Source organism: Trichomycterus rosablanca, chromosome 12, assembly GCF_030014385.1.
Source record: "Trichomycterus rosablanca isolate fTriRos1 chromosome 12, fTriRos1.hap1, whole genome shotgun sequence".
In the NCBI taxonomy this organism is placed as follows: Eukaryota; Metazoa; Chordata; class Actinopteri; order Siluriformes; family Trichomycteridae; genus Trichomycterus; species Trichomycterus rosablanca.
The window spans coordinates 22,557,179-22,582,911 of record NC_085999.1 but is presented as its reverse complement, the minus strand read 5'-3'; the positions used below and the strand labels follow the sequence as shown (position 1 = coordinate 22,582,911).

The 25,733-nt window shown below is 39.8% G+C and overlaps 1 protein-coding gene across 1 annotated transcript in view; it reads left to right on the top strand.

The window, feature by feature from the left end:
* Positions 1-25,733, top strand: part of stxbp5l (syntaxin binding protein 5L) — a 308,382-nt gene that overhangs the window by 15,739 nt on the left and 266,910 nt on the right. The window contains 1 exon segment of the mRNA XM_063005373.1: positions 24,269-24,366. Coding sequence (XP_062861443.1) covers positions 24,269-24,366 — 98 coding nt within the window.

Sequence of the window (25,733 nt, the reverse complement as noted above, 5' to 3'; positions counted from 1 at the left end):
GTGTATCACAAAAGTGAGTACACCCCTCAAATTTCTGCAGATATTTAAGTATATCTTTTCATGGGACAACACTGACAAAATGACACTTTGACACAATGAAAAGTAGTCTGTGTGCAGCTTATATAACAGTGTAAATTTATTCTTCCCTCAAAATAACTCAATATACAGCCATTAATGTCTAAACCACCGGCAACAAAAGTGAGTACACCCCTAAGAGACTACACCCCTAAATGTCCAAATTGAGCACTGCTTGTCATTTTCCCTCCAAAATTTCATGTGATTTGTTAGTGTTACTAGGTCTCAAGTGTGCATAGGGAGCAGGTGTGTTCAATTTAGTAGTACAGCTCTCACACTCTCTCATACTGGTCACTGAAAGTTCCAACATGGCACCTCATGGCAAAGAACTCTCTGAGGATCTTAAAAGACGAATTGTTGCGCTACATGAAGATGGCCAAGGCTACAAGAAGATTGCCAACACCCTGAAACTGAGCTGCAGCACAGTGGCCAAGATCATCCAGTGTTTTAAAAGAGCAGGGTCCACTCAGAACAGACCTCGCGTTGGTCGTCCAAAGAAGCTGAGTGCACGTGCTCAGCGTCACATCCAACTGCTGTCTTTGAAAGACAGGCGCAGAAGTGCTGTCAGCATTGCTGCAGAGATTGAAAAGTTGGGGGGTCAGCCTGTCAGTGCTCAGACCATACGCCGCACACTACATCAAATTGGTCTGCATGGCTGTCACCCCAGAAGGAAGCCTCTTCTGAAGTCTCTACACAAGAAAGCCCGCAAACAGTTTGCTGAAGACATGTCAACAAAGGACATGGATTACTGGAACCATGTCCTATGGTCTGATGAGACCAAGAATAATTTGTTTGGTTCAGATGGTCTCAAGCATGTGTGGTGGCAATCAGGTGAGGAGTACAAAGATAAGTGTGTCATGCCTACAGTCAAGCATGGTGGTGGGAATGCCATGGTCTGGGGCTGCATGAGTGCAGCAGGTGTTGGGGAGTTACATTTCATTGAGGGACACATGAACTCCAATATGTACTGTGAAATACTGAAGCAGAGCATGATCCCCTCCCTCCGGAAACTGGGTCGCAGGGCAGTGTTCCAGCATGATAATGACCCCAAACACACCTCTAAGACGACCACTGCTTTATTGAAGAGGCTGAGGGTAAATGTGATGGACTGGCCAAGCATGTCTCCAGACCTAAACCCAATAGAACATCTTTGGGGCATCCTTAAGCGGAAGGTGGAGGAGCGCAAAGTCTCGAATATCCGCCAGCTCCGTGATGTCGTCATGGAGGAGTGGAAAAGCATTCCAGTGGCAACCTGTGAAGCTCTGGTAAACTCCATGCCCAGGAAAGTTAAGGCAGTTCTGGGAAATAATGGTGGCCACACAAAATATTGACACTTCAGGAACTTTCACTAAGGGGTGTACTCACTTTTGTTGCCGGTGGTTTAGACATTAATGGCTGTATATTGAGTTATTTTGAGGGAAGAATAAATTTACACTGTTATATAAGCTGCACACAGACTACTTTTCATTGTGTCAAAGTGTCATTTTGTCAGTGTTGTCCCATGAAAAGATATACTTAAATATCTGCAGAAATGTGAGGGGTGTACTCACTTTTGTGATACACTGTATGTTATATATGAAAATTTTACATTTGTGTATGGGATTGCATTCAATACTATCAATACACACAAAAATAATTAAGTTCCACAAAGTTCATTGTTTGTACCTTTCTTCAAAAAGTGTTTTTTGGTGCACAAGTCGAAGGAAACACTTATAGTCCATGTATGTGAAAATCAATAATCAATCAATCAATCAATAATCAGAGCCTCTAGATTGTTTGGGTCATTAGATAGATTTAATGGACGGTTGTTTAGAATGGATTCTGGAGTTGGGCTCGGCCCCTTAGCTCCAGTAAAAAAAAAACTCTTTTGGACAATTTCATGCTCCCAACTTTGTGGGAACAGTTTAGGGGTTGGCCCCTTCCTGTTCCAACATGACTGTGCACCAGTGCACAAAGCAAGGTCCATAAAGACATGGATGAGCGAGTTTGGTGTGGAAGAACTTGACTGGCCTGCATGGAGTCCTGACCTCAACCCGATAGAACACCTTTGGGATGAATTAAAGCGGAGACTGCGAGCCAGGCCTTCTCGTCCAACATCAGTGTCTGACCTCACAAATGCGCTTCTGGAAGAATGGTCAAAAATTCCCATAATCACACTCCTAAACCTTGTAGAAAGCCTTCTCAGAAGAGTTAAAGCTGATATAGCTGCAAAGGGTGGGCGGACATCATATTAAACCCTATGGATTAAGAATGGGATGTGACTCAAGTTCATATGCGTGTAAAGGCAGATGAGCGATTACTTTTGGCAATATAGTGTAGCTTACGGTTCCATATCCTATTTCACTCTCATTACAGAAGTGATGAAGCCTTGCAGTCCTTACAGCACTAAAGTTTTCAGGTTTTATATGCCTGTCCACTTTGAACCAACTTATCGGATTCAACTCTGCAAGCCGTCTTTGCTATGACTTGGCTATTTTCTTTGGGATCATTGTGTCCCAGCCACATTTTTCTTGGCAGTCTCTGCAATTTGTTTTGCTTTGAGAATGAAGGGTGAAAGGAAATCTAGTGGGTCATAGATGAAACTGAACAGAGAAAGGATTACCCGTCTTGTGGGAACTGTTTTTGATGGCTACCTGGAGGGTAAAAGTGTCTTTTTAAATGTTCCATTTAATTCCCATTGCTCTTTCAAGAGGTGGTTTCTCTCGCTCTAGGTCACGGTGTTTCACAAGCTTTGCTCTTTGACTCTCTGGAACTGTTGCGAGCACCTTACATCTGTTGCTCACCTATTTATTTAAAGTAAATCCTCCTTTGGCACATGCCTCTGTGAGGGCCCTTGTGAGCTTGATGGCTCTTTCACTGAATCTACAGAATTTAGACAATCATCCATGTAGAAACTGTGCTTAACTGTGTCAAGCACTTCTGTGCTGTACTGATCTGAGTTGTCAACTCCAGTTTGTTTTAGGGCAAAATTGGCAATGCTTTTGTAAACTTTCAGTGGCCTGTTAATATTCCCTTGTCTGAGAAAGTCACAATGGTGTTTTTAAAATCAATTTAATAGAACATTGCTTCAATATCTGCCATAATAGCATTTCTTGTCTATCAAATTGTCTGAATCGCAGTAAAACAGCTAGAAGTGAGTTGGCTAGGTGAGGACCTTGAAGAGGTTCTGTGCTGAGGGATTTACCTTTGAATAAAGATGAACAGTCAAATACTACTCAAAGTTTCTGCTTTTGTTTGTGATAAACACTGTGATGTGAAATATACAATATGCCTCCATCGTCTCTTGTCATTTGTTCTTGTGGTACCTGTTCAGCATAGCCTTTAATTAGCACTTATTCCATGAACTATTTGTATGATAAAGTTAAATCCCTTCTAAATCTATTGGTAAGGTTCAATGTTCGTTGTGCTGCCAACTCATAATTAGTAGGAAAAGTTATACTGTCATCATGAAAGGGTAATGGTAAGTAGTTATTTAATTCTTCAATTTAACTGAACTTGTTGCCACTTTCATAAATCTTCTACTGATGTTTCTCTTTTCTCCTCATAATCTAAGGTCTTCCACTGAAATGGAACGCATATGTGTTGATAATGTTGCTGCCCTTCGCAACTTTTATTCGAACTAGCATGATTGCTAGTGCACATTCCTTGCTGGCCCCTGTTGTGTGGTCGGCTGATACTACCCATATGCAAATGTAATACATGTACATATATGAAATTTTCATATATAACATATATGCCCATATTTGTTCAAACTATATATGAAATTTGTTAGAAATTGGAACAATGTCCTATATTGACATATATACAGTATGTGGTCCATAGAAATATGTATGCTCATGTATGTGTAATACATTTTTTTGGACATATATTTAACATATATGTCAAAAATGCTTATTTTGGCCGCTGAGGTGGCACAGCGGTAAAATACACTAGTACACCAGAGCAGGGATTAATCTCAGCTCTGCCATCCGGATGGGCTGGGCAGGGCTGTTGTTCAGGGTGGGATGAGCCGGACCAGGGTTCCTCTTAACTCGTGCAATTACGACCTCTGCTGGCTGATTGATGGCACCTGCGCAGGGTTGGGGAATAATGCTGATCAGGTGTGGCTCTCTCTACACAAGGCTGATCCGCATATGAACTCACCTCGTGCAGGTGAAAAGGAGGAGTCTGTACTGCACATGTGTCAGAGGGGGCGTGTGACAGTTGCAAAGCTCCTCAGTCAGCAGTGGAGGGTTGTATTGATAGAGGTGAAGCATAACGCAGTCAATGTAATTGGATACAACTAGATTGGGGGAGACAATTAGGGGAAAATCTAAGAAAAAAGAGAAAAAAATTATTTTACTATATAGAGCCGAAATTCAAACCTGGAAGCTCGGCATCTCTGGGCCGATGTGTTAGTGGATTATTCCACTGCGCCAACTGAGCACACAAAACACAACCGTTTAATATGATAAAGTCAACTTCTTTTTAACTCAAAACAGCGTTTTGGTGCTTGTGTTACAGCATGTCTCTTTGCTCATATTTGAACTGAACAAATACAAATCGTGCCAACTCAGTCAATATTGCTCTGAAGTCTAGAAAAATCAAGCAGATTTTAAAGAGCTTGTTGAGTTTAGTTTACTAGACAAATGATCATGTTTTACACTTTGGTTACATTCATGACCGAAACGTTAGTTACTCATTACACAAGGTTCATCAGTTCACAATGTTACATCGAACACAGTTATGGACAATTTAGTATCTCCAATTTACCTCACTTTCATGTCTTTGGACTATGGGAGGAAACCGGAGCACCTTGAGTAAACCCACGCAGACACTGGGAGAACATGCAAACTCCACACAGAAAGGACCCAAACCGTACCTGGGGATTGAACCCAGGACCTTCTTGCTGTGCGGCGACAGTGCTACCCACTTAGCAACTGTGCCGCCAATATATATATATATATATATATATATTAGGGCTGTCGAAGTTAACGCGATAATAACGCATTAACACGATTTCAATTTTACGCGATTAAAAATAATAGTGCCGTGAACGCAAATTCTAGTTAATGTTGAGACTTGACTGGTAGAACTACAACGCTCGGTTACATTATGTTAACATTATGTTAAAACAAACGTTTTAATGTCGGACTTGCCACCGTTTTTCATTTGCGGTTTGTTAGCATAATGTAACCGAGCGTTGTAGTGATGCACTTATAAAGAAATAAATACACGCTATATTTACAAGTTGTCGGGAGCAGAACACTTTTATTAACTTATTCTGTTAAGGTACCAAATACCGGAAAGCTGAGTCAAGCACGTTAGTCCATGAACTATGGAAGCCCCAAAGGGTCAAAACACACTCACTTCGTGTAGAAACGGCCATCAAACCATTGTCACAATACAACCACAGAAAAGTCTGTTACAATAACTACGCCTTATCCCACCTAAAGCACCGCTGATCTACAATGTTTGCTGATGGAGAAATTCTAAACTACAATCTGACATTTACTGCCTAGTATGTGAGTGAATAAAACTCCCTTACAGTTTTCTCTTGTCCCAGCAGTTTTTAACATCAGTACATTTAGCATAAAATGTGTTCACCATTTTAATTGTAACATTTCACATAAAAATCCTTGTTTTCTATAACATTTACACAGATTTTTTTTAATGCGATTAATCGCGATTAACTATATGAAATTCTGAGATTAATCGCGATTAAAATTTTTAATCGTTTGACAGCCCTAATATATATATATATATATATATATATATATATATATATATATATATATATATATATGGGCCTCACAGCAAGAATGTCTTGGGTTCAATCCGGTCTGGGTCCTTTCTGTGTGGAGTTTGCATGTTCTCCCTGTGTATGCGTGGGTTTACTCCGGTTTACATGATTCATCAGACCAGGCCACCTTCTTCCATTGCTCCGTGGTCCAGTTCCGATGCTCATGTGCCAATTGTTGGCGCTTTCAGCGGTGAACAGGGGTCAGCATGGGCACCCTGACTGGTCTGCGGCTATGCAACCCCATACGCAACAAACTGCAATGCACTGTGTATTCTGACATCTTTCTGTCAGAAAGTTTTGGAGATGCTTTGACCCAGTCGTCTAGACATTGCCCTTGTCAAACTCGCTCAAATCCTTATGCTTGCCCATTTTTCTTGCTTCTAACACATCAGCTTTGAGGATGAAATGTTCACTTGCTGCCTAATATATCCCACCCACTGACAGGTGCCGGGATGAAGAGATAATCAGTGTTATTCACTTCACCTGTTAGTGGTCATAATGTTATGCTTAGTCGGTGTATATGCTAACATATATGGATACTACAAATAATAGCATATAAAAATTAATCCTACAGATATGTTTATATGTACATACACACATTTTATTATGGGTATTTCATATATGTTATAAACTTATTTTAACATATAGTACATATATCCAGAGGATACATGTATGTTATAATAATATATCACCTTACAGGTAAGATATATGCACCTATATCAATAATGGTTTTCATATATGTCATATATTACATTTTCGTGTGAGTAATTCACTATTGACAGGCTTTTCTTTTGTTTGCTCTTAATGTGCAGTAATGTTGGATGCTTTTGGTGACATCTTGCAATCCAATTTCCTATTGCAGGCTTTGCTTAAGTGGTACTTTTTCAAGCATGCAAAACAATGGCCATTTCTTTTACGATGTTTAACATTTTTGTTATGTGGCTTTGAACTGAGTTCATGCAGTAATTTATTGTATGTTTACCTACACAGAAGCTGCATAGGCAATGTGCAGGTGCAGCAATGCAGGTGTGACTGTGCTGCTGCTCTTCTGTTGTTGGTTTTATTCTCTGCTCGTTAGCAGATTTGATGTACAGCGCATAGGCATGAAGAGATTTTCCATTATCAGCTTTGGTGGACGTCCAGTTTAGTGCCTTTTCTATGTAAGCATTAGCAATTTTTGCTTCATCACCAAATTGTCCAAACTGTTTGGCCTCATTGTATCCTCTTCGAGGATCAATGTGCATGCAACTTTGAACCAGATCTCTGACACTTGTCATAAACTGTTTAACTGCTAACTTTACACCATCCGCAGAGTTTTATTCCACTTAGTCCTTTAAATCCTCTGTTTTCCGACAGTGTAGCGGCTAATCCAACCTTTTCTAATTTAGCTTGTAGAGGTTAACAGAGGAATCTCCTGATGCAAGTTTATTAGACTAAAAAAACTCTGGTTGATTTTCAGGAAATTAAAAAAGATGAATACAAGATAAGTGAAATAAATCCAGAAAATTACAGGGCACACATGCATGCAGTAGTGACATGTCAAGAAGTTACATCATCACAGGGCAAGAAGGTCATGTGATCGATCCCCAGGTGGGGCAGTCCGGGTCCTTTCTGTGTGGAGTTTGCATGTTCTCCCCGTGTCTGGTCACACTGTCCGATTTCCTCCCACAGTCTGGTTTCCTCCCACAGTCCAAAGACATGCAAGTGAGATGAACTGGAGAAACTATATTGTCCATGACTGTGTTTGATATAATCTTGTGAACTGATGAACCTTATGTAATGAGTAACTACCGTTCCTGTCATGAATGTAACCAAAGTGTAAAACATGACATTAAAATCCTAATAAACAAACAAAGAAACGTCATCACAGGCAAGTATACAAAAATTCAGAGTTTAAGATATTATCAAAGCATAGCATATAAACATAACAAATCACTATTACGAAGCCATGGCTCCTACACAGACTAATACACAAGATGCTCACAGATGAAGTGTAAATGTTATTAAAATGTATATATACAGTATATGTATACTGTATATATATATATATATATATATATATATATATATATACTATATATATATATATATATACTGTATATATACAGTAGTGTTCAAAAAAATAGCAGTGGTTTTAAAAAAGTGAATAAAGCACAAAATCATTATGATAACTTTTATTTCCATAAATGCAAATGCACTGAAAATACTCCACTTTCAATTCTAATTCAAAACATTAACAAAATTTAGCCAGTTTGTGTTAATCCTTTACAGAAAGTTAAGAAAAATGAATATTAGGCTGTTCAAAAAAATAGCAGTGCCAGCATTTTTCTTTAAAAACTCAAAAAATGGATCTATAAACTGAAAAAAATGTTTAAGGTTTCACTTTACTTTAATATTTAACTAATAATAACTAATATTTAGTGGCATAACAATTGTTTCTGAGATCTGTGTTGCATGGAGTCGACCAACTTCTGGCACCTCTGAACAGGTATTCCAGTCCAGCATGATTAGACGACATTCCACAGTTCTTCTGCATTTTTGGGTTTTGCCTCAAAAAAACGTGTTTCAGATATCAGAACACAAGTTCTCTATGGGATTGAAGTCTGGATTGTGCTGGCCACTCGATTACCTCAATCTTGTTTGTCTGTAACCAAGATGTTTTGGGTCATTGTCATGTTGAAACACCCATTTTAAGGACATTTCTTCATTGACATAGGGCAACATGATCTCCTCAAGTGTTCTGATATATTTGATCTGATCCATGATCCCTCGTATGCGATAAATAGGCGTAACACCACGGTATGAAAAACATCCCCATATCATAATTTTGTACCACCATGCTTTACTGTCATCACAGTGTACTGTGGCTTGAATTCAGTGATCGGGGGTCGTCTGACATACTGTCTACGGCCACTAGACCCAAAAAGAACAATTTTGCTTTTACCAGTCCACAAAATGTTGAGCCATTTCTCTTTGGAACAGTCAATGCGTTCCTTGGCAGATTTGAACCCATTCAGGACACATCTTTTTCTTAACAACGGGACTTTGCAAGGAGATCTTGCTGGTAACTTGGCTTCACTTAATCATCTTCTGTACTCACTGATAACTTCAGATGTTCCTTGATCTTTCTGGAGGTGATCATTGGCTGAGTATTTGCCATTTTGGCTATTCTTCGATCCTTTCGAACAGTAGTTCCACGCTTCCTTCTGCGTCTTTCAGGTTTTGGTTGTCACTTCAAGGCATTTGAGATCATTTTAGCTGAGCAGCCTAGAATTTGCTGCACTTCTCTGTATGTTTTTTCCTCTACAATCAACTTTCTAATAAAAGTACGCTGTTCATCAAAACAATGTCTGGAACAACCCATTTTACCCAGTATTTCAGAAGGAAATGCGCTATGACCAACCTGTGCAACATTTGCCCCCCTCCTACCTTAAATAAGGACCAAAACTGACACCCGTTCTTCTGCAGAATTAATGACTTCACCAATTAAACACCTCACTGCTATTATTTTGAACAACCCACTTTCAATCAATGCTTCGATTACTCAGAATGAGCGGCATGCATGTCCAAATTGTTGGGTTTGTTTTGTTGTCATTACTCTACTACACTTTCAAGTAAATTTTTTGCTATGTAGAAATATCACTTCTACTAAAAACAGTGATTTATCAGGTTAATGGTGTTGGACTGCAATTTTTTTGAACACCACTGTATATATATATATATATATATATATATATATATATATATATATATATATATATATATATATATATATATATATGTATATTAGGGCTGTCAAACGATAAAATGTTTTAATCGTGATTAACTATATGAAATTCTGAGATTAATCGCGATAAAAATTTTTTATCGTTTTACAGCATTTTTTTTTTTTTTTAAAGGAGGTGGTTTTAATGTTATGGCCGGTGTACATACACTAACATACACAAAAACTCATTCACAATTAACACAGTCTTGTTCCCTGGGTTCTGACAACTTATACTAGTGACTATATTGCTTGCATCTTTGCACAATATTGCATTGTTTTTGCACCTTATTCTCACCTTATTCTACCTGCTGCTATATAAACCCTACGCTGCTAACTGGATATCAGAATACGTTTTTATTAGGGCTGTCGAAGTTAACGCGATAATAATAACGCGTTCCAGTGTTGCCAGATTGGGCGGTTATCCGCCAAATTGGGCGAATTTTGTTGGAAAACAACTTAATAGCATTTAAATAACACTTCTGTTTAAAAGAAAATATTCAGTTTTAAGAAGCACCAGCATTGTAGAAGGTTATTAAAAGTAAAGCAATTTTCAATGCTGATTTGGCTTAATAGTGTTGGTCAGTCTGTATCATATTCTTGAAATGGTAAAGTATTGCAAAGGAATATCTTTGAAATTCTTCCTCATAATGTTAAGGTTGCTATATTTTGGTTTTTCACTTGTCAGGGAAAATTAAGAGAGAAAAAAGCTTATTATTATCATGCGTGTGATATATATAATTTACGTGATCTGCGTATCACGTTACCACTGTGTGTTGTACGTCACTGAGCTGATATGTGTATCAGGTGACCAGCGGGTAACGGCGTGTTATGTTTAAGTGTGATGCTCCAAGTTGTGGATTAAGCAAAAAAGACAACACGTTCTCCACATAACTAGTGTCATATGTAATTCGTACAAAACATAACAATGCGGGTCTTCGTGATGTAATTCTACATGGCACTTACTGCCTGTATAGGTAAATTTTTCCTGTATAGAATTTGCGTTAACGGCACTATTTTTTTAATCGCGTTAAATTGAGATCGCGTTAATGCGTTATTATCGCGTTAACTTCGACAGCCCTAATATATATATATATTATAATTATATACAGTATATATATAATATATATATATATATATATTTAAGTTTATAAATATTGTAATTGCACAGTTAATCAGAACAGCATTGTGGGTACAATCCAAAAAGAATAGTCAGAAGTACAAGCAAGGAAAAAAAACAGGTACAGGTAATCATAACAAGCTAAATCCAAAAATCAGAAGTCAAGAAATACAAGGTCATACACAAAAGGGCTGAGTTATCAGAAAATGCTCAGAGAACAACTATGCAGGGTTGGCAATACTCCACAACAAGACAAAAAGAGGGCAGTACTGTACTTACAGTACTGTACATTTATAAATACAAAAATGAAGGCATAAACTTTTCTCCTCTGTTTGAAATATGTATGAGGATATTAAAGATCAGGGGCAGTTGATCTATTTTTCATCCTCTCTGCACTCTATGTATATTTAATGTTGAGTGACTAGGGAGCATGTCGGGATGGGGCCTGTTAGCTGGATCGGCTTCTCCTCTGCGGCTATGGAGATCCCAGTGGGTTATTGTCTGCTTCCTGCCTCAGGCTCTCACATCCTGCTGGGACAGACAGGAGGTCAGTGCCCCCTGTGTGCCAAACACCCTGGTCCAACTTCTGATTAAAAGATTTGGAGTTGCTAAGCTTAAACACTCATCATTACAGAAGCAGCTGGAGTCAGGCATATGGGTGTGTGGGTTTGTGTATTTAGCTCATTAAGTGCATGGTTATGGTCTACCCTGCCTGTCAAGTTAAATGTAATGTTCTGCGGAAAAATCTGGATGTACCTCAGCAGGACTGGCAATAGTGTTTTTTGGAGTAAATATATAACACATGGTCAGTCCATAGCATACGTCAGAACACCAGGAAACAGGGTTAATATGAAGAGATCTATAATTAAAGATAAAAAAAAAAACAGGTGAGGGTCCAAAGCAAGAGTCAAACAAAACCATAAAAAAGAACACAAAACACTTAAAACACCGGGCTTGCTGTATGATCAATACCCTTTTTGATAAAGAAAAACACAGTAGACACTATTACACAAACTAATCAACATAAATTTGGTAGTAGAAACATTGTGGAATGATCAAAAATACCTATTTTGAAACTTTCCTCAGGTGAACATGGCTAAACAAGAGCTAGGAACATGGCTAAACAAGAGCTAGGAACATGACTAAACAAGAGCTAGGAACATGGCTAAACTAGAGCTAGGAACAGGGCTAAACAAGAGCTAGATACACGACTTAACGTGACGAGAGAGACCAGAGACCTGAGCCACACATGGCCAAACCAAAATAGAAGTCCAAAATAGTTCAACAGTTCCCAAAGTCTGCACAAAAGCTGCCTCCTTAAATAAGGAGCAGCTGGAGATAATTTACATTTTTGGCATTTAGCAGACGCTTTTATCCAAAGCAACTTACAGTTATGACTGAACACAATTTTGAGCAATTGAGGGTTAAGGGCCTTGCTCAGGGACCCAACAGTGACAACTTGGCGGTGGTGGGGCTTGAACCGGCAACCTCCTGGTTACTAGTCCAGAACCTTAACCGCTGAGCTACTGCTGCCCACATGAACCAATCAGGGTGTGGCAGGAGACAGAGTGTGTGCTGGTGAGGGGCGTGGCACACAGGAGCACACAGAGGGTTCAAGTGTGACAGCAGCGGTGTATCAGTGGCTTCGCGTTCAACCAAAAAATTTTTTTGCTGATGGTAAACTGACAATGAATGAATTAATAACCTTTAAGTAATGGTTAATACATGTGTAAAAAGTACTAGAACACTTCAAATCAAATAGAGTGAGTGATAAATATTTTCTATTTTTTTTTCTATATGGCCAAAGGAATGTGGACACCCCTCCTAATAAACAAAAATACAATTATATGCTTCCAACTTTGTGGCAACAGTTTGGGAAATGGCCTTAACTGCGCTTTGTGTCAAGGAACTACAGTAGCTGGTACAGAGCCCTAACCTCAACTGCACTGAACATCTTTGGGATGAATTGAAACTGTGAATTGCTTGTTAGGCTTTTTTAATCAAACATCAGTTCCTAACGAATACGAATATACTTTTTTGTCATTGTACAAGAACAACGAGATTCGGTGGAGTGCCATATTTTACATATAAGGTTGGGGGCGGACAAACTTTACAGTGTAATCACAGTATTCAAATGTTTCATTACAAAAAATAAAACGATCAGGACGTAAAACATTGCTTATCCTATCTGATCTATAATAAATATTTTACGCATAAGTGTAAATGCGTCTCTGGGAGCCGTTATATAATTTTTATTTCTGCGCAGTTCTTATCGGCTGTAATCCACACATTCAGCTTGGCATCAGTAGAGGGAATTAATCAGTCATAATAAGAGCTGTTTATTGTCGAAATTCAAATCCGAAAACACTTTTAATATCGTGGAGAGAGCGAGCGAGACACACATGCACACACACACACACACACACACACAGAGCGCCGTAACCGAGCTACAGAGAGAACATGTAGAAAACGTGCAGTGCTAGTAATATAATGACAAATAATTGAGAAATAAACTTGTTTAATTAAGGTAAATCTGATTCGTTCATTGCCCTGGCCCAAAACATTTTGCGATGCCTATCAACATTTATGATACAATATATTTTTATTTCCGAGGGCCCTCCATTTTAAGGATCCTCTGACTATTAGGGACTTTGACCCCAGGGCCTCTTGGGGGCCCTATCCATGCTTTTGGGGCCCCTAGCCATGCTTTTGGGCCCTAGCCATGCTTTTGGGGCCCCTAGCCATGCTTTTGGGGCCCCTAGCCATGCCTTTGGGCCCTAGCCATGCTTTTGGGAAAATGGATGAGGCGTTGTGGCACTGCTCTGACTTCGACTTCTGGCTATTAGGGGTCCTAGGAAAGAGGGGGGCATATTTTTAGAGGGCCCTGGTTATGAGAGCCCCTACCAGGGGGCCCTAGATCACGAGGGCCCCTGCTATGGGGCCCTTGACTTCCAAAGAAGTCGTTTACCATGGCTCCTTGACTTTCTAGGGACCTACAAATTGCTCTTTGCCCAGGGGCCCAGACTATCCTTAATCCATCCTTGAATGCAATGCAACCACAGTATGTCTCATCCTGTAGTTTTTTTTCCCTTTTAAAATAAATCATTTTTTTCTCATGTAAGTGTTGTTTGAATTAGACCTACATTTAAGGCAAGGTAGCAAAATGTGCATGATTGTTCATCATTGATATTAATATCGGGGCTGTCTTATAGTCTACCCAGTAGTGCCTCCAGAAGAACGAAGAGCCATTTTTTTGAACAGCTCTTTAAAAGGAACTGAGCCAAAAGATCCGGCTCCCTTCAAGGAGCCATAATTCCCACCACTACAACCAATCAGTGAACTCCAACCGCCTACCACTCCCACCGCTCCCTTACTGTGGATGCGCGAATGTCTTAAAGTCTCAGTTTTCAAGGTAGACCTGAAGCAGAAATTTGGCGCTTCACATTTTTTAAAATACCGTCACCATTTTTTAAATACCGTCAGCATTTTTAAATACCGCGGTATACCGCAATACCATCATACCGCCCAACCCTAGGACACCCCATTTAATAATTAGTTATTTATTCCCAGGTTATGGACAAGTCAAGAAATCACTATTAGACTGGTTAACAAAGATCTTGTCCCAAGCAAACAAATGTTTCTTATATATTGTTGCATGTAGATTTAGGTATCCTTAGCTCTTGTAGTCATACAATGACTGCTGTGACTGCCAGTGGTAGTTCTGTGGTCACTAGATGCTGTTGTAGTGTCAACCTCCACACAACGGTCCTCTAAATCTGTGGTGTCAAACTAAAAACAAACAAAACACACACACACAATGCATTTAGAAAATGTTGGGGTTTAGCCCATTACCAAACCATGAAAACTATGTTCTACAATTGCAATATAAACATGGGTGTAGGGCAGTTGTAACCTAACGGTTAAGGTGCTGGACTAGTAAGCAGAGGGTTGCTGGTTTAAACCCCACCACTGCCAGGCTGCCACTGTTAAGCCCTTGAGCAAGGCCCTTAACCCTCAGTTAGACTGTATACTGTAAGTCGCTTTGGATAAAAGTGTCTGCTAAATGCTGAAAATATAAATGTAAACATACTGCTTACATTATTTTTAAATAACTCACCGGAAATGGAAGACTGCTTAATGGTCTAATGTACACTGCCTTTGATGTGAATATCTTGTGAATCATAAAGCCATTTAGTTTCTGGCCCTCATGCAACTTTGGTGAAACCACATGCCATCAAAAGTTTAATACTGAAAAATAACAAACACAAAAATTTTATTTAGTTTCAAAACCAGTCTATAGCAATCAACCCTATACAATCAAATATTTAGAGAACAGTTACTCAGAAGAGCTTTGTCTCAATCTATAATGAATTACATAACTTTTCTGTAATAAAAATGCCTGCTCACCCATGTCAAGAGGAATACAACAAACTTTAATGGTGCAAATGACTAAGTTAGAGTGTAAAGTCTGTAGCTTTCCATGTGCAGCAGCTTGTTTATGATTGTGTGTATAAAATATATCTGTATATTTTATTTTACTTATCAAGAAAACCTACATAGGTAAGAGTCTATGTAAGTAGGTATGTATACCAAGTACTCTCACACCTTATCCTTCTTCCACAGGTGTGAGACAACTCATGCAGTTAGCAATCAGAATGAGAAATAAAAACATGTAGCTGTTTTAGTGATTTTTTTTTTTCTAAAAGGAAAACAAATCTCTTAGTTACATTCGACTTTTAAAAAAATCTCATGTAGTGACACACCAATGTGGAGCAACTACAGCCATCAAAACGAGAAAGTAATTTTATGAATGTATTGTTCTTTAAGAAAGCTTCCAAAACTGAGTTTTTAAATTTGCTTTATGAGAACTCACTTACTTAGTTTGGCATTATTAGAACGTTTAAAAAGTGTAATTTGCAGACGGTCCCTTACAAAGACGAATATTCATTAAATCCCAATCTAAACCACAAGCCACAAGCTAAATGAATTGTTTAATCATATTCAGTGAACTCACATCTTCCTTGACTCTGAAGCCTCTGTTCTCTGTTGTTAAGGCTGATATCGAGGTTGCATCACTCGGCTCACATTTAAGGTGCCGCTGGCGCTCACTGGTACGGCTGATGATTCGGATATAAAGCTTCGCCGCATTTCTTCCTCAGTGGCCGTGTTTAGACTCCTGTGGGTGGCTGTCGGGTTTGAACCCACATTTCTGACATTGATGTGGCAACGGTGGAAAAGTTTAAAATGTCGTTTAACAGGCCGATGGCTCCATTGATTAGCTCTCGGTCCACTATCCTCTCCTATCAGTAATAATTGGGAAGGCGGGACATGTCCGTGAAATCCCGTGTCTTCTACCAATCAGGTTCTGATAATTTAATATTATTTCCATTTCAATCAAACTCGCTTCCGTTTCAATCAAACTCTATCACACAAACAACTATTCTTATTCACATACCCTATCATTCTTTCTTGCATTCACTGTCATTTTGTTCATTAAACATGATTATTTGCATTCACGTACACTATTTATTACACTTACCTATGCTATTTTTCTGTTTTGCATATAATAATATTCTCTCATATATATATATATACAGTATATATATATATATATACAGTATATACAGTATATATATATATATAGGAGATCTTTGCTTTACATATGGTATTACGTTCCTTTACATAGACTACCAAACTTACATACATTTACTATTATTCTCTGTTACACAGATTATCATGGAAGCACATAATGCGTGTTTAAGTAGCTATAGTTATCTGTGCAAGAGAGAATAGTGCTGTGTGTATGAGAGTATGATAGTAAATAAAAGAAAGTGTGATTATAGTTGTAAGAGGGTATAGTGGTATATGTGAAAGAGTATAGTAATTCATGTATGAGAGTATGATAGTGTCTGTATGAAGGTGACCTATATACAGTGTATCACAAAAGTGAGTACACCCCTCACATTTCTGCAGATATTTAAGTATATCTTTTCATGGGACAACACTGACAAAATGACACTTTGACACAATGAAAAGTAGTCTGTGTGCAGCTTATATAACAGTGTAAATTTATTCTTCCCTCAAAATAACTCAATATACAGCCATTAATGTCTAAACCACCGGCAACAAAAGTGAGTACACCCCTAAGAGACTACACCCCTAAATGTCCAAATTGAGCACTGCTTGTCATTTTCCCTCCAAAATGTCATGTGATTTGTTAGTGTTACTAGGTCTCAGGTGTGCATAGGGAGCAGGTGTGTTCAATTTAGTAGTACAGCTCTCACACTCTCTCATACTGGTCACTGAAAGTTCCAACATGGCACCTCATGGCAAAGAACTCTCTGAGGATCTTAAAAGACGAATTGTTTCGCTACATGAAGATGGCCAAACCTACAAGAAGATTGCCAACACCCTGAAACTGAGCTGCAGCACAGTGGCCAAGATCATCCAGCGTTTTAAAAGAGCAGGGTCCACTCAGAACAGACCTCGCGTTGGTCGTCCAAAGAAGCTGAGTGCACGTGCTCAGTGTCACATCCAACTGCTGTCTTTGAAAGATAGGCGCAGGAGTGCTGTCAGCATTGCTGCAGAGATTGAAAAGGTGGGGGGTCAGCCTGTCAGTGCTCAGACCATAAGCCACACACTACATCAAATTGGTCTGCATGGCTGTCACCCCAGAAGGAAGCCTCTTCTGAAGTCTCTACACAAGAAAGCCCGCAAACAGTTTGCTGAAGACATGTCAACAAAGGACATGGATTACTGGAACCATGTCCTACGGTCTGATGAGACCAAGATTAATTTGTTTGGTTCAGATGGTCTCAAGCATGTGTGGCGGCAATCAGGTGAGGAGTACAAAGATAAGTGTGTCATGCCTACAGTCAAGCATGGTGGTGGGAATGCCATGGTCTGGGGCTGCATGAGTGCAGCAGGTGTTGGGGAGTTACATTTCATTGAGGGACACATGAACTCCAATATGTACTGTGAAATACTGAAGCAGAGCATGATCCCCTCCCTCCAGAAACTGGGTCGCAGGGCAGTGTTCCAGCATGATAATGACCCCAAACACACCTCTAAGACGACCACTGCTTTATTGAAGAGGCTGAGGGTAAAGGTGATGGACTGGCCAAGCATGTCTCCAGACCTAAACCCAATAGAACATCTTTGGGGCATCCTCAAGCGGAAGGTGGAGGAGCGCAAAGTCTCGAATATCCGCCAGCTCTGTGATGTCGTCATGGAGGAGTGGAAAAGCATTCCAGTGGCAACCTGTGAAGCTCTGGTAAACTCCATGCCCAGGAGAGTTAAGGCAGTTCTGGGAAATAATGGTGGCCACACAAAATATTGACACTTCAGGAACTTTCACTAAGGGGTGTACTCACTTTTGTTGCCGGTGGTTTAGACATTAATGGCTGTATATTGAGTTATTTTGAGGGAAGAATAAATTTACACTGTTATATAAGCTGCACACAGACTACTTTTCATTGTGTCAAAGTGTCATTTTGTCAGTGTTGTCCCATGAAAAGATATACTTAAATATCTGCAGAAATGTGAGGGGTGTACTCACTTTTGTGATACACTGTATATATAACTCCGCCAAGGACGGTCCCAAGCCCGGCTGCAAAAGGAGGAGGGTGGTCACTTTGCCGAGGTGACCAGAACCAGGATGCTGGGGAAACTAGTCAAGAAACCACATGAAAAACGGACCAAACTCAATCGCTCATGCTACCGCATCCGGGGCAGCCGATGCACCAGTACCGGGGACCCAGGGTACTGGTGAGAAGTGGACTACTGGCCGAAACAAGAAACGTATTACTCCGAAAGCAGAAATTCGAATGGCCACGTGGAACGTGCGAACCGGACATCATGTCGGCCAGAAGGAGATTATTGGCAAGGAACTATCAAAATGTAAGATATCGATAGCGGCATTATCCGAATTGAGACTCACTGGATCTGGGACGATGACCATTCAACCGCCAACCATCGAAGAAATGATAACGCTGTTCTACTCTGGCGGCGAGAAAAGAGAAGCGGGCGTTGGTTTCATGGCGGATAGTCGGACCGCCAGAAGCGTAATCGCCTTCCAACCAATATCAAGTCGACTAGCAGCCCTCACTATCGATGGAACTGTCAGGATCCATATCCTCTCCATCTATGCACCAACCGAGACCAGTCCTGATCCAACTAAAGATGAATTCTACACCCAGCTTCAACACACACTGGAGTCAATTCCCACGACCGAGATGATAATCCTGGCCGGCGATTTCAACGCTCACATCGGTGGAGACAGGTCTGGATGGGAGGCCATGATGGGCAAATTTGGTCACGGGGAGATCAATGATAATGGTCTGCGCTTGTTGTCTTTCGCCTCATTAAACAATCTAGTTGTGGGAAACAGCCTCTTCCAGCATCCTCACAAACACCAGCTCACATGGCGAAATCCATCTGGCAAAGACATGGCCATATTGGACTACGTTTTGATCAGTTCTCGATTCCGATCGTCACTCCAGGACGTACGCGCCATGAGGGGGCCAGACTGTGGATCTGATCACTATCTCGTTCGGGCTAAAGTGCATCTACGTCTTCAACGGGCCAAGCGCAAGTTACCACCCCTAACCAAGCTCAATTGGTCGCATCTGCTGGACCCTGCGCGCAGTCAGGAATTCCAGATCGCCCTTTCAAGCCGATTCGCAGCACTGGACCATCCTGGAATGCGCCAAACTGTTATGTCCTGTCATCCGTCGTCGAACACAGCCATGGATCTCGGACCAGTGCCTGGACCTAGTGGCCCAACGGAGGCAGGCAAAGCTAGACAACTATGAACGCTATCGGCAGTTAAACCGGAAAGTCCGCCAAAGGATGAAAGTGGAGAGGGAGGCGTACTGGAACCAGGTGGCAGATGACCTTGAGGAGGCAGCATCCAAACACGAGTACCGCACCTTGTATTGCACCCTCAAGAGGTTGAGCGGGAAGACCAAATCGACCAACGACAACATCAGGAAGGCAGTCCTTTGTGAGATCTCCAAGTGAACGCCTGCAACGGTGGAGGGAATTTTTCCAAGAACTATACAATTACGACCCACCTCAGGGATTACCAGCAGCTCCGCCGCCTATCAACCCCCCTGAGACTCCATTTAACAGAGCCGATCCGACGATTGAAGAAGTAAAGGCAGCTATAAGATCACTGAAGAATGGTAAGGCACCTGGGGTGGACCAGGTCACCGCAGAGGGAACCAAAGCTGGGGGAGACGTTTTGGTCCATCGACTCCATGCACTCCTTCAGCTGATTTGGCGCACGAAACACGTACCATCTGCGTGGAAGAAAGCCATCATCGTGCCAATCCACAAGAAAGGAGACAATCGAGAATGCAAGAATTACCGTGGCATCAGCCTCCTCTCAATCATCGGCAAGGTGTTCATGAAGGTCATCCAATCGAGGCTGCAGAAACATTGTGAGCAGACCAGCTGGGAAGAACAAGCGTGGTTCAGACCACATCGGGGCTGTTGCGATCAGATCTTTGCTCTCCGCCAACTGATGGAGGAGAGAATCAGATGTGGAAAGCGGACCGTCATAGTTTTCATTGACTTCAAATCTGCATTTGACTGCATCGATTGACCTGCACTATGGAAGACACTGGAGACCGAACACGTGCCCCAGGAAATTATCTGGCTCCTTCGGGCATCGTACAAGGGCTCGACCAGCTATGTGCGGATCCGAAATGAACTATCCGAAGAGTTTTCCATCCAGACTGGAGTTCGTCAAGCTGTTTAACATAGTGATCGATGCGATCATGAGAAAGGCATTCGTGGGCAGGCGTGGAGTGCAGTATGATAAGGAACATTTCCTTACTGATCTTATGTTTGCGGACGACAGTGCCATATTCACTGACAACGACGCTGAGGCCACAGACGTTCTCAATTATATCGCCCACATCACGCAATCGTACGGCCTAAAGATTAACGCAGACAAGACCAAAGTACTAGCAACAGATGGATCTCAGACTGTTCACCTCAAGGGAGCACAAATTGAACAAGTCCAGAAATTCAAATACCTGGGATCGCTGGTCCAGGAAAAGACAGTGGCATCCACCGCGGAAATCCACAGTAGAATTGGACAGGCCACCGCAGCATTCGCCTCACTCAAGTGGTGCATGTGGAAGAGAGCAAATATCACCATCAAAACCAAAACCCGTCTCTTTCGTACGCTAATTCTGCCGATTCTTCTCTATGGATCAGAAACATGGACAGTGCTCCAAGTGGACTTGAACAAACTTGAGGTATTCCAAACGCGTTGCCTGCGCCAGATCCTGCGCGTCTCACTTCGGGATCGCATTCCCAATGAAATTATCCGGTCACGATGTGCGCAGCAACCAACAGTAGAAGAGCAAATCCAGCTGCGGAGGCTGAGGTGGTTTGGCCACGTGTGCAGAATGGGCCCGGATCGCCTACCGCATAGACTCCTTTGGAGACAGCATCCCACCCAGTGGAGAACCCAACAAGCTGCACCGAAGAAAACGTGGACCAAGCAAGAGCCAGGGCCTCGATCAGGCCAGGACCATTGCCATGGATAGTAAAGCATGGAAAGGCGTCATGAACAAAGTCCGAGATCCTGTGGCACCCACAGCTGCGTACTGGTTGCGTGGTCAACCCCCGCCACCAGTCGTCAGCTAGGGACCAAAGAAGAAAAAGATGAAGGTGACCTATAGTAGTGTTTGTGTAAGAGTATAGTGGTGTAAGTGTGAGCAAGAGTGAATTATCTCTCAATTAGCCTCTCATATTAAAATGAGAGTTTGTGCATAGAGGTAGTAATAGAGAATCTTGGAAGTAGAGACTCACTGTTCCATGTAAGGTGTCCCGTGCAAAGTACCAAGGCAATATAGCAATGGCATTAGCAATGCCATTTAACCATTTAACCATTCTCAAACCACTAATTGTAGTTACTCAGTATGGTTCCCTGTGGCCACCCTTTGATGTTTCAGAAATCTTTCAAACCTGACATATTGCTAATACACAAAGTTGAATCAGTTTATCTGGACACAAGTTTGTTGTAGAGATACGTTTCGCCACTCAATACAAGTAACTTCTTCAGTCTGACTGAAGAAGTCGCTTGGATTGAGTGGAGAAACATATCTCTACAACAAACTTGTGTCCAGATAAACTGATTCAACTTTCTGGATTTGTGTACCTGTATTATTAAGCATGCATCAACAGATATTGCTAATACAATTTGGCTTTTTGGCCTTCACTTAGGTCTTTATGCTTGCCCAAATCTGTTGAAATCAACATTTTTTAAAAACAATACTTCAGAATTTCGACATTTATTTGTTTGGTCAAATGCATGTTCTCTCACAGATTTTTTTTAGAAAACCCACAATAAACTTAATTACAATTTCAGTTAAAAAAACATTTAGCCACAAATGTAGAACAGATCCAAATAATATTAAAATCTTAAGACTGCCATGACATACATGTTCATCTCAAACAAAAGTTCCACAAATAAGCATAACAATTTTTTTTACAATGATGCAATATCTGCTTGTGATAAATGTATACCTCAGATACAGCATTGGTCACAATAAAAGTCCAAACTAAATAATGCTTTTTACTGTCTAGTGTACTGGCTGGTGTTATTGTTGGGTTGAGTAATTACTTGAATATACTTTACAAAAATGCACACAGAAGCAGATTCATGGGTACTTGCACTCTGCAAGCATTTTTAACAGTGAAGCACAAACTACAATATCTTATTTTCATCAAATGCTCATCAAATTCATAGTGGTAATCCAGAAACCAGTACATACTGTAGATATCATTAATGATCCATCCCTTATAGCTCTCCAGAATTCAGTTCCGCTTCGGCCTATCAAAGTATCATTTACATTCCCATTATCCCAAATATTAGAGAAAATTGGGAGTGAGAGGTGGGGAGATATGATTTCTTTCTTAATTAGTTAACACTACAAGAGCGTATGTTATTAATATGTAATTCATAAAGCACATGGGCACCTGCTTCCTGGCATGGACATGCATGACACCCACACAATATGGCCAATATGATTTGACATTTGAACATCACATCCAAAATCATGGATATTAATATCAACTTAGTTCTTGTTTTTTTTGCTATTACAGTCTATATTTGTGTATAATTAGTTTGCACTAGATGTTAAAACAATAATGTTGGAGTTTCCCTTTATTTAGTCACATTTTACATTTACATTTTTGGCATTTAGCAGACGCCTTTTATCCAAAGTTACTTACATTACAGTGACAGTATACAGTCTGAGCAATTGAGGCTTAGGGGCCTTGCTCAAGGGCCCAACAGTGGCAACGTGCCCATGGTGGGGATTGAACCAGCAACCTTCTGATTACTAGTTCAGTACCGTAACGCCGAGGCTACAACTCGCGTGGGGCATAGTACAACCCCAAATAGTCACGACTGCATAAGTACAACCCCAGATCAGAAAAAGTTGGGCCTGTCTGGAAAATGCAAATAAATTTACTTTAAATGTTATTTAATTGCAGAAAGTATGAAACAGAGAAGTTTTGTCTAGTCAGCCTATTTTCATTTATTAAGATACATCTGTTACTGAATTTTAGGGCTGCAACACATTACAAAAAAGTAGGGACAAGAGGAATTTAAGGCTAGTGATAGGGTAATATAACTAAATAATGTGATTTCAAACATTTTATTTAGGAAATGTAGTGGATTAAAAGTAGAAGTTGACAGAAATTTAAAAATTTAAGTAAAGTACAGATACTTCAAAAATACTCAAGTACCGTACATAACACATTATTGTTTTGTTACATTACACCACTGGCTTTAGGATATGCTTAGTTTCCTCTCCATTAATAAAACTGACTTTATTTTCATTTGTTCCATGGTCTGTTTTACTATACTAATAGACTCTTCAAAGAGTTGGTCTATTTATATGTGTATGGTAAATTTAAACAGATGATTTACAAAACTACACACTTGTTGGATAAAAAAAATATTAAGTTGGCATGGTCATGTACTGTAATCCTGAAGTTGAAGCTTGTTTTATAAATACAATACGTAAGAATACTTCTAATTCCAATTTCTCTAAATTTTTTTATTTTTCAACTGAAAACAAATGGAGTGGTGAGCGTTTTGCAACTAATGCGCCAGATGTAACCCTTCAACTGCAATGTTAAGAGTGGTAAAATCCAGTTGCAGGATGCTTAACTAAGGCAGAAGGCAGAACAATGCTGTGAATAAAGATCCATAAATAAATAGGTGAGAGTAACAAATTACCTGATAAATGGCTAAAAGAAAACTACAATTATGCCAAACCAAATCATAAAATCGACTGTATTGTACTGTACTTTCTGTTCATCTGTACCTCTACACTCCGGCCGGCAACATGGGTACAACAGGTGGGAACATTACAGAGAACAAGCTTGTTTTTAGATTGAAATATGAATATAGGTTGGGTTTGAATATATATTTTTAGGCACTGTATTACATGTGTCATATGGACTTTAGTTAAAATCTTGACTTCTACTTTCTTTGCAGACTGTACGTCATGGCTTTCCCTACCAACCTACAGCACTAGCATTTGACCTTGTGCAGAAGATTCTGGCTATAGGTTCTCGTTCTGGAGGAGTGCGAATGTATCCTTTCCTTTGTTTTCCATCCACCATACTGTTTTGAATTTCCTTTCCCCTTTGTTTAAACTCCTGGCACCTGTGGGAAGAGTTCAGCCAGAGGTAAGAGAGCAGTAACTTATTTTCAGTAGCTTGCAGAGAGAGGCACATACTGATAAAAAATAGCTAAAATATTAAATGAAAGATAATTCTTTAATCCTACTAATGATTAATTATTTAAGGTCATGAAGAGTTGCTCAGTGTAATGTAAAATACAGAAAATATGTGATTCAAGCTGTGAATATTTGACTTGATGAATACTGTGTATATACTATGTTTATGTTTATAAGTTAACGGTTCACATTACTTTGTATTTAAATTTAGTCACATTTGTCACTGATTGATGGAGCATTAATGGTTTAGGGCAGCTCCACAACTTCACAGACCCTTCACCATACTTAACAAAAGAGAAAATACAAAAAATATATTTGTAAATGAATTAATATAAATGTAAATAAAATGATTTTTTTTTCGTTTTATTATTTTAATGTGAGATTAAGCTAATTTACTAGAAGCTGAATTGCTTACAACCATTTTACAAATTTTTACCAGGGGTGCCAATAATAATGAAGGAGACTGTATGTATGTAATGTGTGTAAGATAAGATAAGACTTCATTGATCCCCTTGGGGAAATGAACTTGTTACAGCAGTTAAAAGACAGAAACAAAACACAAAAAATACAACTAAGTGAAAAAAAAAAAAAGTAACAATAAAAAATTGCACACATAGTGTGTAGTTATAAACACTAAAAAATATTCCCTTTAGAGACAAGTGATATACTTATTATTGTGAAAATATAATATATACAATAAAAATATGAATAATATATTACATATTGCACTTTTTGTATTTAGGGACCACAATGGAAATAAGTCTTCAGACTTTTTTGTGTTATCCCTGACTGTTTCTGTTTTTAAGAGGCACTGCATCTAGAGAGGGCTGGAGTGCTTGTTATGTTTAAAAATATGAAATGGTTTAATAAAATCAAATCAAATCACTATAGACATAAAAGAGTAGAATGTACGACGGCGTATTAGGGCCACTAAAGAAAAAACTATTTTTTATTCATTCTGAGATTAAAGTCGATATTATTTTGAGATTAAAGTCGACATTATTCTGAGATTAAAGTCGACATTATTCTGAGATTAAAGTCGACATTATTTTGAGATTAAAGTTGAAATATTATGGCCAGAGAGTGTGCAGCCGTCACAGGCTTGTCAGTTCAGAGAAGCTCGGGTCTCAGTACCTGGATTGGCATGCATGCGCTGAGGGCAGCTTATAATGCGTGTTACTGTGGTTATCCAATAACCCGCGATTATTTTTGGGTGGCTGT